Source organism: Peromyscus maniculatus, chromosome 11 (genome assembly GCF_049852395.1).
Source record: "Peromyscus maniculatus bairdii isolate BWxNUB_F1_BW_parent chromosome 11, HU_Pman_BW_mat_3.1, whole genome shotgun sequence".
Lineage (NCBI taxonomy): Eukaryota > Metazoa > Chordata > Mammalia > Rodentia > Cricetidae > Peromyscus > Peromyscus maniculatus.
In genome coordinates, this window is record NC_134862.1 from 62,456,562 (window position 1) to 62,474,904 (window position 18,343).

Below are 18,343 nucleotides of genomic sequence, written 5' to 3' on the forward strand. Positions count from 1 at the left end.
AAATGTGCTGACATTTTCTCATGTGGAAGTTACATAATTTGATGGTTCCTAGTAAGTTCTTATTAGTAACCTATTTCTAACTGGATATATTTGTTATACAAAAGTTTTCCCTCTTTAATATTCCAGCACACTGCAAAAATATTTTCTTATATTAAAAACTGACAGTTGTCCGCCCCCCCCCCTTCACCCCTTGCCACTTGTAGCAGGGAGAGCAGGCCCTGCACCTCCCTGTGCAGCGTAGTGAAGCTGACAGATTGGTAGGGCATGGGCGAGGCAGCCCTGAGGGCATGAGTAAGGAAGAGATGACCCTGCCCCACCCTCGTCCAAGTGGTGGTGTGGGCAAGGGAAAGCTGCCCTCCCCCTCCTCGCCCCTCTCCACCTGTAGCAGGCAGGAGAGCTGGCCTCCAGGACATGAGAGATGGAAAGCTGGTCCTGCCCCCCACCAGCTGCACTTGGGAGAGTGGGCTCTGCACCTAGCCTGGGCAACATAGCAGGGCTAGGCCTGGTATTGTGGACGTGGGCGAGCTGCCCCGAGAGGGCCTGAGAGCAAGAGAACTGGACCCACCCATTGTTGCTTGCTGCATTGTGTGAGCTGGCGAGAGCAATGCTCAAGAGCCCACCATGGCGGTAAGGATAAGGGAGAGCTACCTGGCAGACCAACCCAGCTACCACCCAGGCCCAGGCCTGTGAGTTAGCCCACCCCATCATGACCTGCTGGAGCACTTGAAGGGGCTGGTCTTGCAGATCCAAAGCTTCAGGATCTCCATGACACAGGGCAACAGGATATCCAAGAGGAGACCCAGTGAGGACCCAGTATCAATAGTGTAGCAGAAGCCAGAGGCCTCAAAACCAATGACTCATTGCAATGAACACAAAGGTGTATGGACTAAAGGGTATACTGTGTGCCTCACTGTGTCACACTACAGCTTCCTTGACGAGGATTTTTTAAATTTTATTTTTGGGTGGAGAAGTTGCAAGGGCAGGGGATGGAAACCAAGGGAGGGGGAGATGAATGGGATCTCAGGTGCCATTGTCAGGGATAGAAGGGAACTTCAGGCCAGCCTGGGCTACATTCCTATTTCTCTTTCCCAACTTTGAAGACCATTTTGGTTAGATTAGGCCCACCTGGAGTTCAACTGACAGCTTTGATCAGAACAGTGATACTGTGATTAGGTTAATTGAAAATCCACAACGATCTCCCCATCTCAGGGACCTTAACCTAAAACACATAAGCAAATTGAACCTTGCCCTAAGAAAGTATGTACTGACAGTTCAGAGGACTAGGACTATTCTTCACCTTACACACATTACTCCTTGGGCTGGCTAGTGTTTTTGTCAACTTGGTAAGTAGTCACCCAAGAGGAGGGAACCTCAATGGAGACAATCTTTTTGAAAAGTAGCAAGCCTGTGGAGCATTTTGACTAAGGATTGATGTAGGAGGGCCCAGCCCATTGTGGGTGGTATCACTCCCAGGCAGGTGGTCCTGGATGGTATAGGAAAGCTCTGACATGCCAGTATGCGGCTCTTCTTCTTGGCTTCTGCTTCAGTCCTTGCCGATTTCCTTCATAACCCTTTCAACCCCAGGTTGCTTTTGGCCAGTTCCCACAGCAATAGAAAGCCCAAGGAACCCCCAAACCTGTCTGTATACACTTGAATCTAATTTAACTAAAAGGAGATGACCTCCTATTTCTCTCCCTATTTGTTTGCACTGGCTTTTAAGAAGTTGTTTGATCTCAACAATTCTCGCTCATACACCCTCCTCGTTCTCACCAATTGAACTCCTGGAGCTCCACCTGGGGCCTGACCATGGGTCTCTGTATCCGGTTCCCTCAGTCATTGGATGGGGGTTTCTAGCACGACAATTGGGAGGGTTTGTATGAGCGAGAATTGTTGAGACCAAGGTTGGATAAAGCACAGGGACAAATATCCAAACGAAAGGAAACACATGAACTATAAACCAAAAGCTGAGGAGCCCCCAACTGGATCAGGCCCTCCGGATAAATAAGACAGTTGATTAGCTTGATCTGCTTGGGAGGCATCCAGACAGTGGGACGGGGTCCTGTCCTCAGTGCATTAACTGGCAGTTTGGAATCTGGGGCCTATGCAGGGGCACTTGGCTCAGCCTAGGAGGGGACTGGACCTGCCTGGACTGAATCTACCAGGTTGAACTCAATCATCGGGGGAGTCTTTGCCCTGGAGGAGATGGGAATGGGGGGTGGGGGGAGTGTGAAAGGGAGAACAAGGGAATCCGTGGCTGATATGTGAAGTGTAAATTAAATTTAAAAAATGAGACGTTGTTTGAAACCTCTCCTCCACAAACTTTTGAAATGCTGGTCAAAGGACTCTTGCCATTAAGAGGTTCAGTTACCAGCATCCATGTCTGCCTGGGTCCAATGCCCACTTCTACTTTGGAGGCACACAAACAAGTTAAAAAAAAAAAAAAAAAAAAGGCAACACACCATCACTGGTTCACGTGTCTGACTTGGACAAACCATCTGTCACAGGCTTCCTTGTCTGGAGTGAGATATCTTTCACAAAACAGCTAAATCCTGCTGGATCACTAAGTCTGACAAAATTCAATGCTGATTCCACTCCTGATATTCTTTATATCCTCTAACAACTGTGCTTGGCTTCCTGCTGTCTGGAGAGATCTGAAGGTGACCATTCACTTTCTCTTGATCTGTTCCCATGGCACCGATTTTGAGTGCAGCTTCATTGGATACTATCGCTTGCAGCTTTCAGACACTCCCCAGTCTGACAACTCCAGTTTATTAGAACATGACTTCCTGGAACTGGTGTTCTCCCCCAGTTAACGTTTTATTCAGAACAATTTCTTTTCACCTTTTTTTCCACTAGGGTAGTAACAGCTAAAACACTAAACCCACAGAAGTACAGTGAGGAGCTGGGTGGGGCACACCTTTAATGCCAGCACTCAGGAGGCAGAGGCAGGCAGATGTCCTAGTTCAAGGCCAGCTTGGTCTACACAGAGAAACCCTGTCTTGAAAGAGTGCAGTGAGGTCATCCACTCTGCAAACTCTAATTGGTACTCAGAATTCATTCTCATGTGAAAAGGGGGTCACCGCTTTCAGACTTTGGGCCAACAGTCTATAACCTCCAAATACAGAAAACAAACTAGAGCTGAGAAGTGCCGTGTTAAAGATCTCACTTCACTATCTGAGCCTTTTCTTTTGCGGGGGGAGGGGGGAGCAGAGGGAGAATACAATTCAGCCTCTTATTTCTAACCATAAGGTGCAGTACAGGATTTTGGGTTTTTTTTAGGGTTTCTCTGTGTAGTTTTGGTACCTGTCCTGGATTTTGCTCTATAGATCAGGCTGGCCTGGAACTCAGAGATCCACGTGGCCCTGCCTCCTGAGCTCTGGGATTAAAGGCCTGCGCCACTACTGCCTGGCAAATTTTCTGCTCCTTATAGCCCTTTTCACACCACAGAAAGGTCAGCACTGTGATCTCTATTCAGTATGGCTTTTGAAGAGTGAGTAGAGATTTTATCCTCTACATAAAAGGTGGCATTAGCGGTACTATAGAGAATGAATTGAGTGCAGGATCAATTAAGTTGTTATATGAGCAAGCTAAGACAGCCAGATAGATATAGAAGAGCACATACGGGAAGATCTGACTGGATAAAACAATCAACTAAATAGCTAAAGAATTCACACACACAGAAATGGTCAATTGGAGATGACCAGTTTTATAGACTGAAGAATCTAAAAGCATCTATGCTGATGGGAATATAGCTTACTGGGAAAACATGCCTAACAACTAAACCAAAGGATGCACAGAGAGAAATGTTGGAAAAAGTATGCCCAATCAGTCTACCCAAGTCGGTGTGCAGCAGTGAGTGCAGCAGAGTGCCATTCAATTTAGACCCTGCTATATTGTTATCTCCTTCAAACAATAGAGCCTTCCTAGAGACCTAGGATTTGCTTGTCGAGAATCAGGGTGTGGTTTAAATTTCCAGCGTTCCTTGTTCCCATAATTCTGCTAATTTACTAGAAATTTTTAAGTATCAAAACACCTCCAGCTTTACATTCTTTGAGATACATGTTAATGGGGAAGAACTGGCTAAGCTCTTCTCTACCCCAAATACTAAATAAGACAAAGTTCACCAACCTTTGTTCCTTCAAGATTTCTATAGCTTATACTGCTACCTCCCCCACCTTTTTTATTGGGGGTGGGGGCGATGACAATGACTAACTTGGAATAGAACAGAAAGCCTTGGTTTTTCTTTTCACTAAGGTCAAAAGTTTCACCAACATACAAAAATGCTTAGTCAATATAGTGGTCCACACCTTGAATCCCAGTACTTGGGAAGCAGAGGCCTGACAAACCAGTTAGTTGTTCTTGGACATACTGAGACCCCTCAAGCAGGCAGGGTGGGATGTGGGCTCAAATTCTTTGTAAAATAAAAAAAGACCATCAACTACACAGCCAATTTTCAGTGTAATACTTTATTTTCTATTAAATGAAAACCAAGAAAATGTCAAGTTAAGTTAAAAGGCAAACCTTTTCCCTTGAAGAAAAAATACAAACTGTATGGTATGGTACTTGTATAATAGGTCATATTTTACATTACATAATATAAACAAAATCACTAGTCTACATTCTTTCTTGTTTGAAACTACAATAAGCTACAGATTAAATGGAAAATGGGTTTACTTTTGGGGTGCAAATAAACATCTTAGAAAAAACACATAGCATGCATTTTTAAACTGTCTATGCACAGGCTCTGACACAAGTCTTAATAGCCGCCGCCACCACCCCCTCCTCCTCTTCCTTGTCCAAAATAACCACCTCCATAGCCGCCCCTTCTCTGGAACCCTCCAGATCCTCTGTAGCCCCCACCAGATCCACGGTAGTCCCCACTAGATCCTCTGTAGTCTCCCCCGAAATTGTTTCTATAGCCTCCTTGGGAACCTCCTCTATATCCGCCCCCACCACCTCCACCATAATTTCCACGGTAAGAGTTGGGGCTAATACTATAACCTTCCCCACCACCATAACCTCCTCCACCACCTCCATAGCCTCCACTGCCTCCTCCATAGCCACCACCACTACCACCTCCACCATAGCCACCACCCCCTCCACCATAGCCTCCCCCACCACTGCCAAAGCCTCCACCACCCCCAAAGTTGCCCCCTCTGCCGCCAGCAAAACCACCTCCCCCGCCACTGAAGCCTCCTCCACCCCCGAAGCCGCCTCCCCCACTTCCAAAACCTCCCCCACCACTACCAAAGCCTCCCCCACCACTGTTGAAGCCACCTCCGAAGCCTCCCCCACCACTTCCAAAGCCTCCTCCAAAACCTCCCCCACCATAGCCACCGCCATATCCTCCCCCACCATATCCTCCCCCACCATATCCTCTTCTATATCCACTTCCATTATCGTATCGGGCCATCTTGGGTGGGCGTGGACCATCACCATACCTAGGAGAAGCAAGAAAATAACCATTTTAGTTGCATATGCGGTTGGGGGGGGGGGGGTTTAAACTTGCTAAATTCAGAACCCCAGTAAATGAATTTAGACCAAATAATGTGTAGAACAAACGCCTTTAATACTTTCCCATAGTGTGAATAATTATTATCCACATTAAAACACGCAATGTACAAAATTGCTCTAGATTCATGGCATTAACAAGGAATCCCTCTACATCAACACTGAAAAAATGTCTTTGGTGGAAACCTCTCAGAAACTACACCCTCCCTACATGTCTGGCTCCTATAGGTCTTTTATTACTCACATTAAAGAAGCCAGAATTAATAAATCGTGTCAACACTTCAGGTATACTAAAATAAGCAATTAACTTGATAAAGATCCAAAGGACTTTCCTTATATTTGTATACTATAATATTTAAAGAGCAATTTCATACTTTTTAAAGACAACCCATATTAAATACTTACCTTTCTACTTGAGGAAGGAAGAACTAATTTTATCTCTAATACATGGTGATGTGCAGATTAATAGAAGCAATCTTTTGTACTGGGTCAAACTAAATTTCATATTTAATGTTCATTTGTAATTTGAACCTAGGTAGTAAAGACTCTACCAAATACCAACTAACTTAATTCTAATTCTGCAAAAGCTATAGAATTTAATTAGGTACTCACCGTACACTTCCAATCATAAGATTGATACCAGCAGCTGAGGGCCTAGAAATCTGACGGATTGTATTCAGCATATGTTCATTTACAGGGTCCAACTGGCTGATGATATTTGGTTGTTTGGATACTTCAACAACCAGAGCTTCCATGGCTGCCCGGAGGGCTGTGATGCAAGCAGCAGCTTCATGTGATATTTGCAGTCTGATCCTAAGATGAAGGGAAACAAGACAGTAAACTAAGACCATACACAGAAAGAGACAAGATAACTATTTGTCAAAATGCCCTCCCACTTGTTAATTCCTGAAATAAATTTAAGTGCTTATTAGAATTAGGCATTCCCTAAACCTACTTAATGTAAATATGAATAGTCAGCATTAACCTTGTAAAACATCTTAAAAAAAAAATGATTAATCTGTTTATGAACCAGACAAGATTTGCAATTCTCCAAGAAAACCCATTATAAATGAACCTTAAACCATGAAATCCTGCCTTATTTGAAAATCAAGAGTTAAATTAAAAAAAAAAAATCTCAATTCTACAAATTTAGTTTGGAGTTTACAACTGAAAGCACATACCAGTCATCTATAAATATAATCTGCCCATCAGACTGGACTTTCTTGGAGGCAAACAGAAGTAACTGTAAAGGGGTGACTAAGGTCATGCCTTTAGCAGAGATGGCTCGGGTTCGAATCTGCAGGTTAAAAATAAGGCAAAATGTCACACTGATGATAATTAGCTATGTCATGAGTAGAAAAGTGATGCTTCAAACTTCTTAAATCTTCATACCTTTTCACCGAAAACAAAGAAGGGAGATGGGTACTTCATATCTTGGCTGCTAAAAGGACAGTTCACAGATGATTTGTGGATAAGTGCATTGCGCCCTTCAGTGGTAAGAATCTTTCTCTTTTCTTTATGATAGCATACATTGGGGTACACACCAAAGGCCAGCAGAGAAATAACGACATCCAAATTATTATCTGGTCCAGTGTTAGTAAACACTTGTGTCAATAAGCAATCTGTTAAAACAAATTGGAGAAAAGGTTTTTAAAAATTAGGTGAGAGAAATAGTATGACTCTGCTAAGTCCCCTGACAACTTTCTCAGAACTTTCTAGTAAGACTCAAGGAGCTTTTCTAATAAGACTCAACACGAAAGTATCCGCTATTCTTACTACTAGTATAGAAGATGAAATAACAATCTTGAAGTTACCACAATGAAGGCTATTTTCATCCAAGAAACACCTTAGCAATTCATATCACTGAATGGGAAAAGCCAACAGCAATGTGATATAACCCTCAATACTAGATTTAACTAAATGAATCTAAGTAATTTAAACTGTTAGGTTTAATAGCTGGATAGTGGCTTCACCTCAAGATTTAGATTCTTTTTAAATGTGCAAAAATGTTTTCCCCCTTTCCTTTGACTTTGGGGGAAAATAATGTTAGTTCACAAAGAACTCAAAAATTCTACTTTCTGGTACTAACAAATATATTCTATTTTTAGCTAATCCTCTCCAGCTCACAAAGTTTAATCTATTTAGAAAAGACAAACTCAACTTACTACTATTAAGAAACAGAAAGTTGGATTAGTGTTTCACCACAGAAGTATATTACATTCAAACAAATAGCTGAAACTATTTTAACTACTCTGTGGTCATTGTACATGTAGTTATGACAGCAGTTCACAAAGTATCTTTTTTTCAGGGTGAAGCTTTTTCCTGTATTTGAGAGTGTTACACACTAACTAGTACAGGCTATATATATATATCCTTGAATTCTCAAAGATTCTATTCTGGCTTTAGCCTCCTAGATCCTAAAAATTATCAGCATGAGCCACAGTGATCAGCTGACAAATGGGAGAGGTCTTACCTTCTGGAAAGCCAGAATTAATCAGAATCTCTTTAAGCTGTACTTTGGCCTCCCAAGTCATTCTTAATGTAGCCATATTAAGCCGCTTTTGCTCACAAAAACGTATTTCTGCTTCTTCTCCACTCATCCTAAAACATAATGGAAAAGGCATTCATACTCAAAGGCTCAGCAACCTTGGATGATTATGAACTCAATAGGTTCACTGAATTCTTATAGTAATTGCCTTTAAGCCCATACCTAGCATCATCCCAGGCTTGGAATACTGATAAAAGAGCCACATGATCAGAAAATCTGTTTCCAGCAAAATTCCGGTGAATGTAGCCCAGGCGTTTTCCTTCACTGATAAAGGGCTCTGGAAAGCAGGTAGCAGCCGAGATGGTACAGACAGCATCTCCCACACTGAAAAACAGTTAAATAGTGAATCACAACCTTTTTGCCAGAAGGCGTCCAAATAGGAATTGAACCCTTTTTGGCTAAGATACTGAACCTACATCAAAGAACTTCCTCACTAGCCTATAAATTAACATTTACCATTAGTTTTTTTCCTCAGCAGCCCACCTTGCTTTTATGAAATCTATCCCATCTCTTAACTACCAACCAGAAAACGTACTTACTAGAAAATACACCCCATTATCATCATCTTTCCAAAACGAGGCTCGATGGGGAGTTTAGCCAGGATTCGTCCCAGAGGAGTCAATTCATCATTGGCATCTAAAGCATCAAGTTCTGTGGGAAAGACTCATTTGTGAGTGATGATGTCAATAAACGCACGTAAATGTTGTCATTATGTCATTATATGTCAAAGCAAGAGTCAAATATAATGCCAAATGCCTAGAGCAAACCATAACCAACATAACCATATATAACCAACATAACCAACAGTCATAACCAAATCCCCAATTCTGATATACTGACTGAAAAACAAAAACAAAAACCCACTATAAAACAGGTTCTAGGCAAATGGGGATGGCCTATCACCCAAAGACAACCAGTAATATAATAACAGCATCAGCATTAAGTACCAACATATCCCAAGAAATAGACTCTGGCTATCTCTGAAGTTTACAGTTGAGTGTCAGATTTCAAGATCAATAGAGTCATTCTGGCTGGCTGCAATGCCCTCACTTTTCACTACACTCCACTTTTAAAAGATGTGAGACATAGGGAGAAAAAAACCCTCTATGACATACAAGATATTAAATACAGGTCCAACATGCACTGATTAAGATGTAGCATTCGGAGCCAAGCAGCGGTAGTGCACGCCTTTAATCCCAGCACTCAGGAGGGAAGCAGAGGCAGGAGGATCTCTGTGAGTTCAAGGCCAGCCTGGTCTATAGAGTGAGATCCAGGACAGGCACACAAATTACAGAGAAACCCTGTCTGAAAAAACCAAAACAAACAAAACGCAAAAAACAAAAAAGATGTAGCCTTCTGTATTTTCCTTCAATGGTTTCTAAATGAAACTCATTTATGCTCCTTCATCCTTCAAGCTCACAGAAATTATGACACTAGCTAAGAAGCCTTTACTAATTAATCCTGCTCTACCAAGTCTATCTTCATTTGACACACTTGCTAAGTGTCAGGTAAAGACAGATAGCCTATGGTAGTATAGTAGCAGCACTTACCTCTAAGAGTATGTTCTGCTTCAATTACAGCATCTAAGGGTGGAGGTTCAATTGCCTTTGCAAGGAATTGGCCAATTCCTCCCAGACGCAGAAGTTTTATGCTCAAAGCAATTTCATGCAAAGGTGTTCTAAACATTTCTGGTGTCATGTGGGTTTCTAGTCTAAAATTTAGAGAAGCAGAAAGAGAGTATTTTCGCCTATGTATACAATGACAATCTCATAAAATCTGTGCATAGAAGAACTGTAGGTACATGGTGGCCCTTTCCTGATACTTAAAACTTTTCCTATTCATTACAAACCTGCCTTATGGATTAGTTCATTGTAACTGGATTCTGACTTTACTCTCACAGCCAGGATATGCCTTTTCAACTAAGTGAAGGAGCATGAAAAAGTCAATGTTACCATTTCCACTTCTGGCTACTACAGGTCCTGCCTTTTAACAAGCATGTATTGAATAAATGGTGTTAAGTTATGTATTGAATAAATGGTGTTTTTTTGGAACAAAAAAAAAGAAACCTTACAAATTATTAATACTTAGCCTTAGAAACCTAGAGTGTATTACTATGTTACAAGCATTTAGTGGTAACTCAATCACAGAACAGGATAAATAGAAGCCTTAATAAAAACCACATTTCTGCTATGGAGAGATGGCTCAGAGGTTAAGAGCATTGACTGCTCTTCTAGGTCCCAAGTTCAATTCCCAGCACCCACATAGCTCACAACCATCTATAAAAGGATCTGATGCCCTCTTCTGGCGTGCAGGAATACATGCTGACAGAAGAATATACATTATAAGTAAATAAATAACCTTAAAAAAAAAATCCACATTTCTAGTTGGGTATTGTGACACACGCCTTTAATCTCAGCACTCAGGAGGCAGAGGGAGGAAAAAATCTGAGTTCCAGGATAGCCAAGGCTGTCAGAGAAAAACCCTGGCTTGAAAAACAAATTCACATTTCTAAACTGAAGCAATTCTAATAAAAATGTCATGAAGACTCATTGGAGCTGGGCAGTGGTTGCACTTGGGAGCCAGAGGCAGGTCAATCTCTGAATTTGATACCAGCCTGGCTTACTGAGTGAGTTCTAACTCTAAAACCTTAAGATTTACAAAAATATATTACTTACTATACCAGGGACAAACCCCTCATGCTGAAGATCAACTGAAATCATCAAGAGTTGGTAGGTGGTTTTACCATAAAAATCAATGTGTTAAATTATTGTTCCTTGAACCCAAGGACAATCTTTATTCTTTTTAAAAGAATAAAAAGCTAAATGTTGCAGCTCTATGTTGACCTAAACCAACATTTATAATTACTGGTAAATCAGAGTTACCAATTTTTTTCTATTCTGGTTCATTACTTGATGTCTGTCCTCTAAATACATATAAAGCCCAGGGCTCTAAAGATCATGTAACTTTCATTTCTTTTATATTTTATGTGTCTTGGGAATGAGTACTATGAAATAGGTGATGTAAAAATTAATAAAAACATTAAGTACAACAGGTCTTTAATGTCAGCACTCAGGCAGCAGGAACAGGCAAATCCTCAAGTTCAAGGAAAGCCAGAGTTTGACCCTGTCTCAGGCCACTAACCAAGAGGGAAAAAAAAGTCCATAAATGCAAAGGCATTGTAATTTTAAGTTGTGGTTTACATAGAAAGCTAGCTATTCAATATCATAAGTAATTCCAAAGTGATAAAGCAATGGAACTAATTAATGTCCACAAATCCTTTTACTAAATAAGCCAATACTGGTATGTTGTTTACAGAAAGAGTGGACACTGCATAGAAATATATATAAGAATAAAAGATTGTCCATTCTTATTTAAAAACTGACCCTCACTAGATTTGTTTATCAAGAACCCAAATGATCGTTTTCTCCAATATGTTCACTGGCTTCTATATATGACCAAAAAAAGAAAAAGCTTTACCTATCAAAACGAGCTCGACTGCAAAGGTGAAAGCAGAACCCAGGTCGTACACGGCCAGCTCGCCCTTTCCTCTGCTCAAGATTGGTTTTTGATGCCCATACAGTAGCATAGTTGGTCATATTGTTGTGAGCAGTAAATAGTTTCACCTTTTGCCTAAATAGGAAAAAGTAGTTATTGTAGACAGAAAAAGTAATAAATCAATGACTTCATATTCTCTTAACTGCCAATCTATTCAAAGATAAACCAATATTATCTGTACCACTTACACTAAGCAAAATTAAGACATGCTGGATTTTAGAAGTTCTCTGGTCAGCCAGTGAGGTCCAAGCTCACTGACAGACCTTATTTCAGAAAATGAGGTGTATATAGAGGACAAATGTGCATGCTTGAATGCAAAAGTACATACACACTGGAAAATACAATCACTCTAACATCGACTTATGAAGACATATGTGCATTAATAATGCTCATAATAATGCTCAATAAATTTTAATGAAAGCCAAGGCTAGTGTTGCAGGCTTAGCGTTTTAAGTTACTCAATAGGCTGAAGCAGGATCACAAGCTAAAAGCCTGTGTAGACTAGAGTAAATTCTAGGCCAGCATGTACAACTTTGAGACCCTGTCTCAAAAAAACTCTGTCTTCTACAACATTATGCTTAAAATAAAATAAAAAACCAGAAACTCTTCCTTAAAAACAGTGCTGTGTGATTATATTTCAACAATAGGGGAACTAACAACTGGCATGTGTGAGGCCTGAGTATAACGGGTTGGGGGAGGTTAAAGTCAAACTGGACACCTCAAGAGTGATCCCATGGCCTGTTCAAATTCACAAGTAATTATAAAATCATTCAAATTTATAGCTAATGACACACACTTATTGACTGAGAAGTCAATAAAATGCTATTGATTTTTGGGTAAAATAATTATTGGTAAATCAAATTCCAACATGACATGCTTATATTCAGAAAATAAATGTACAACAGGCAGCTCTAACCTGGCTTTATTGTCTACAAAATTTATTTGACATGTAGACAATGCCACAACATGAGGCTGCAGTGCTCTAATTTCTTAAAGGGGTGTCCTTCAAGTAGACTGTCTCACACTAAGCAATGGTTAGATTTATATAGAAAACACCATAGTACATTTTAATTTTTGCTGTCTACTTAATCTGGTTAGTCTGTACTCTTAAACTACAACAGTATATACAACATATGGTATCTGTGTGGGTATAACTTCATTTGACAATGAAGTTAAAAATCTAGGTATGATGGTACAAAGCCATGGTATAAACCCCAGTGCTTCAATGAGAAAAAAAAAATCTCTGGAGGTGAGCCTGGGGCTACACACTCAAATGACCTCAAAAGAAATACAATTAGGGTAGCGGGGCAGTGGTGGCTCACGCTTTTAATACCAGCTCTCAGGAGGCAGTACCAGAAGGGATCTCTGGGAGTTTGAGGCCACATTGGTCTACAGAGCCAGATCCAGGACAGACAGAAAAACCCTATCTTCAAAAAACCAAAACCAAAACGAATAATTAGGGGCTAGAAAGATGGGTCAGTGGCTGTCTTATAGAAGACCTGGGGCTCAGTTCCCAGTTCCACATGGCAGCTCACATCTCTAATTCCAGTTCACATTGCAGACAAAACACTGATAAAAATAAAAATAAAATCTCACTAAAACCAAAATTAAACAAAAGGTTAATTGATAAAGTTTGGTAGTTGCTAACACTCAAAAAGGCAATGGTTTCCCTGGGAACTTACTTGCAGGAGTCAATGACATAAACAACATCATTTATGGTGATGCTTGTTTCAGCAATATTTGTGGACAAAATAACCTGCAAAAAAAAGAGAAAGAAAACAAAAATTACACTACGGAAAACATACTTTCAAACACACATACTTTCAACCCATCTAGTATAGGGGCATCACAGCAACAGGAATAAAAGTGGGAGAAAAGGTCTTATCAAGCTTAGAAAGTGGAAGACTTTTTTCTATTTGATTTTTCGCGCTCTTGGAATGTTATATCTCTATCACATCTGATCTCACTGGAATGCCTTTTACCTTGGTTACTCCGTCTGGTACTGGATCGAATACTTTGCGCTGTTCCTCCCGAGGAATCTGAGAATGCAGAGGTAGAATCTGGTACCGATGACTTCCTACAATACAAAAATGATAGGAATAAAAGTAAGAGCAAGTTAAAACACTGTTCTCCATTACACAAATTTTCATTCAAACAGAAACATACTAGCCAGGACAAAAGTAAAAAAATAAGAGAATCAATCATACCAAAATGTGAATTATTTTCCAAATGTTTTTGCATAGTATAAATCAAATTCCAGCCAGGCAAAAAGACCAACACAGCTCCAGGAACATTAAGGGTTTCGATGTATTTAAGGAGAGCTTCAATGAGTTCAAAAGGAGTTTCCTTTTCATTCAACTGAGACATGCTCAACTTTGTTTCTGGACCATATTCGTCAGCACATATTAGATTGCAATTTGCCTGCAAGAAAAGGGAACATGATTTATTTGTCATAATTATTACAGCTTAAGTCTCTTTGGTTCACTTTTTCTAGGCAAGTGACATCTAACAATACTGTTTAACCCTAGGGTAGATAGTCAGACATTCATTAAGAGATCAGTGCTGAGGAATATAGAAAGTTTTACTTTTATTAAGAAGTCAGTGCTGCGGATTACTCTTAACCTTGTAAAGGTGTGTTACGTTTTGTTTAATAATGCTGTTTCACCTTGTCTGCCTAAGGCACCAAATGACGGATACTTAGGCAGGAAAGGGATAGACAGTGCTGGCAGGCTGAGACAATGAATAGGAATCTGGAGAGAAGAGAATGAGGGAGTAAAAGAGGGAATCATCAGCCAGAAAGGCAGCCAGTATCATGTACAGAAGGGAAGGTTAAAAGCCCAGACTAAAACATAGATGAAAAGAAGCAGGTCAAGTTATAAGAGCTAGCAAGAAACAAGCATTCATAACTAATATTAAGTTTCCGTGTCATGAGCTGGTTCGTGGCCCAAAAGAGGGCCTGGTATATTTGATTTCTGCTGGGAGTGGTGGTGCACACCTTTAGTCCCAGCTCGGGGGAGGCACAGGCAGGTAGATCTCTGTGTTCAAGGCCAGCCTGGTCTACAGTGGTTAGAAAGTTGACTTTCAGCCAGGATTGTTAAAAAGAAACCCTATCTCTAAAAACAGAAATTGACAGACCAACTTTCCAAAAGCAGAGAGATGGTCAGCAGTTAAGATTATGCAAACCCTGGCTTCAACCAATACCCAACACTGTAAATTAAAATTAAAGAAACCTAAGATCTGGAGTGGAACAAAAGATGCTGTGAGGCCCATTGGATATGGGTGCAGGCAGCAAAAGGTTGGTGCTCTGAACTGAATCGCAGCAGCCGATGGAAAAGTGAGGGGAAAAAAACTGAAATTAGACTATCAGTTTCCCAGGTATGCTGACAACACAGAAACATGACACAAGGGAATGAGTGTCTGCCTTTGTTTTTTTAAAAAAAAAAAATCCTGTAGCCTAGACTGGCCTAGAATCCACCTGCCTCAGCCTACGGAGTGCTGGTATTAAAGGCGTGCACTGCCCAGCTTATGCTATGCTTTAAGGACTTGTTTTTTTCTCCATCAAATATTCTCACAATAATTCCTCATTCCTGAAGGTGTGAAGAGAAATCTACTTACATCATCATCTTCACCACCATCATCTTCTTTATCCTTCTTCTTCTTGTCCTTTGGAGGAGGAATGAATTGGGTCATCTGAATGCAGTCTTCCAGAAAATATTCTGTCAGGAACAATCAAATTGGTTAAGTACTTGATTACAGAATGACACAGCTGTAAATTTATTTGCTAATCTATAATTCCAACTGTGTAAGTGAAATTTATTAAGTTTCAATAATGGAAACTAAGTATGTATCCTTCAAATGTTAGAAATTGAGATAAATCTTAAACGTATACAACAAGCCCAGTTGGGGTTTCCCCTTTATACATGTTTTTCAACAAGGACCTGTGTAAATTGTCATACTCTACCAGGATCTCAATGCAGACTGGAAAATCACTCATCAATGTGCCTAAAATTCTAAAACCCTGAGAAGTGTCTCTATAATCTATCTTCTTTATCTTCAACTACCCCAAACTGCAAACCAAGCACATACACCCCCACCTAAATGTTCGCCAATTTTATTCTGTATTAAGTTGTGTTCCCCTGCCACTTGGAGCAATCTCTTTACAAATATTGACAAATCTAATCATTGAGTAGTAGTAAAATTTCATTTAAAAGGAAAAACATCTATACATATTATGTTTCCACATCATATCTGTAATTACCACTTTTCTACTCAGTGTATATTAAGATTCATACTTTAAACTTTAGGTTTAATCTAGTACCATCATTAGCTTTCTGCTCAAATTGTGCCCATTTATCTTCTGCCTGCAGATTATAGGACTGATTTTTTATAATGTAGTGGCATGGTTATTATTCATTTTACCTCGTTGTTAGGTCTCAGTGTATTTGCACTTCCTCAATTGAACTGTGCAATAAGTTATTTGATCAGATGTTCTAGGTTAACCAAAAATTTTTTTGACCAAATTTTTTAAAAAGCATAGAAATAATTCTGTCAACTCAGCTACTGCCCCAGTACCAGGCCTGCCTCCCTCGATGCTCATCATGATGATCATGGACTAACTCCACAACTGTAAACAAGCCTCCAATTAAATAAATGCTTTTCATTCTTTGGACAAGGTGTCTCTTCACAATAATATTAGAGTAACTACAACACTATCTGCAACTTCTTACTGTAATCTGTAACAAACTTAGTTCCTACCCTACCATCCACTAAATCTCTTTATAAAAAAGTTCCAAAATATAAAAGCATAGCAAATATTGGAACTTATGAAACCCATACCCTGGGGAAATGACATTAGCTTCCACTTCAGAGGTACAGTTACTTTTGTGCTTTGTATGGACATCTGTATCTTTCTCAATCTCTTTTCATAAAATCTGAGCTCACTGATAAGCCAGCAAACCCCGGGGATCATCCCTCTCCTAACACACTCCAGCTCCAGGTCTACAAGCATACGTGACAATACCTGGCTTTTTAGAGGGATGCTAGGGGAGGATTAAACTCAGATCCTTGTGCTTATACAAAAAACACTAAGTGAACCACTTCAAATGCCTCCGATTTAGTTTTTGAATTAGAAAAAAAGAAGTGTCCAGCCTGGTCTACAAAGTAAGTTCCAGGAAAGGCTTCTAAAGCTACAGAAAAAACTATTTGAAAAAAAAAACAAAAGAAAACCCAAACAAACAAAAAAGTAGTAGCATAGCATGGGTATTCATTTCACACAAATTCATTTCACCAAACTGTAAATCTGTTAGCATATTTTCATTTCTTCAACTGGACTGAGCAATGTTATTTAAATAAAATATTTTATGTTGATAAAAGTTTTAAAAGCACTGTCAAAAAGTGAATAAAATCTGGTTTTACTCAAAAACATACAAATAAAAACACCACAGATAAGAACAGTCCCTCATATGCTGAGGCTTTTGATAAATTGGCTTGTCTTTTTTTTTTATACATGTATACATGATGTTCAATGCAGTCTCCTAGGAAGCCAAGAGCATTGGATCACCTGGGACTGAGGTTACAGATACAGATGGCTGTGAGCCAATATGGCATGCTTTCAATCTTTCAAACTGTAACTGTGATCCCCAGAAATAAGAAAATGATAATTCTCCTGTACAAAACATGTTTTGCTTTCTATCACATCCACAGAAAATTTACCTTGAACTGGGAAAGTCCTTCCATAAACTTCAATGATGGGGCAATTAAAGAAATATTCACAGAACATAGTGGTATCGATTGTTGCAGACATAAGAACAATTCGGACCTCAGGATAAGCCAGAACCACATCACGTAGTACTACCAAAAGGAAGTCAGTCTATTGAAATAAAAAATACACCTTTAAGGTTTATGGTCATCCTAAGACATTACTGAACTTGTTTCAGACACCAGTTAAAAACAAGTACAAGAAAGGCTCTACAGAGAAACCTCATCTCAAAAAAACCAAAGTCATGTTAAATCCTATTTGTAAAGCAAAACACTCCCACTGTGTTTGTCAGAACTGTTATTAAAAACCATCAATCCACTTAGGGAGAATTGGTATCTATGACATTAAGTCCTTTCTCTACTGGGTGGAATTTTCTGTTCTTTCTTTCTTTTCTTTTTTTTTTTTTTTAAAGATTTATTTAAGCCGGGCGGTGGTGGCGCACGCCTTTAATCCCAGCACTCAGGAGGCAGAGCCAGGTGGATCGCTGTGAGTTCGAGGCCAGCCTGGGCTACCAAGTGAGTTCCAGGAAAGGCGCAAAGCTACACAGAGAAACCCTGTCTCGAAAAACCAAAAAAAAAAAAAAAAAAAAAAAAAAAAAAAAAAAAAAAAAAAAAATTAAAGATTTATTTATTTGTTATGTACACAGTATTCTGCCTGCATGTGTCCCTGCAGGCCAGAAGAGGGCGCCAGATCACATTAGATGGTTGTAAGCCACCATGTGGTTGCTGGGAATTGAACTCAGGACCTTTGGAAGAGCAGTCAGTGCTCTTAACCGCTGAGCCATCTCTCCAGCCCTGTGTGGAATTTTCTATGTAGTAGATGCGTGAGAGCTATGTTCCTGCAAAACACTTGTTCTATATTTCTTGGGTATGATATACAGTCTATTTGACAAACTACAAACTAACACTTTAAAAGTAGTTTAAATAACCATCCATTTATTAACCATCCATGGTATCATTCCAGGACAGTAA

At 39.9% G+C, this 18,343-nt stretch overlaps 1 protein-coding gene across 4 annotated transcripts in view; it reads right to left on the bottom strand.

Annotated features, from left to right (window-relative positions):
• Positions 1-4,450: 4,450 nt before the first annotated feature.
• Positions 4,451-18,343, bottom strand: part of Dhx9 (DExH-box helicase 9) — a 35,700-nt gene continuing 21,807 nt past the window's right edge. For all 4 annotated transcript variants that reach the window (XM_006979921.4, XM_006979920.4, XM_076547637.1 and 1 more), the window contains 14 exons: positions 17,327-17,483; positions 15,230-15,330; positions 13,822-14,035; positions 13,597-13,691; positions 13,297-13,370; positions 11,537-11,689; positions 9,610-9,770; positions 8,599-8,710; positions 8,222-8,383; positions 7,985-8,112; positions 6,904-7,133; positions 6,693-6,808; positions 6,124-6,324; positions 4,451-5,441 (listed from right to left, as the gene is read on the bottom strand). In XM_006979921.4, the coding sequence (XP_006979983.1) occupies positions 4,757-5,441; positions 6,124-6,324; positions 6,693-6,808; positions 6,904-7,133; positions 7,985-8,112; positions 8,222-8,383; positions 8,599-8,710; positions 9,610-9,770; positions 11,537-11,689; positions 13,297-13,370; positions 13,597-13,691; positions 13,822-14,035; positions 15,230-15,330; positions 17,327-17,483 (2,589 nt within the window). In that variant the 3' untranslated portion in view covers positions 4,451-4,756. The remainder of the gene's footprint in view (positions 5,442-6,123; positions 6,325-6,692; positions 6,809-6,903; positions 7,134-7,984; positions 8,113-8,221; positions 8,384-8,598; positions 8,711-9,609; positions 9,771-11,536; positions 11,690-13,296; positions 13,371-13,596; positions 13,692-13,821; positions 14,036-15,229; positions 15,331-17,326; positions 17,484-18,343) is intronic.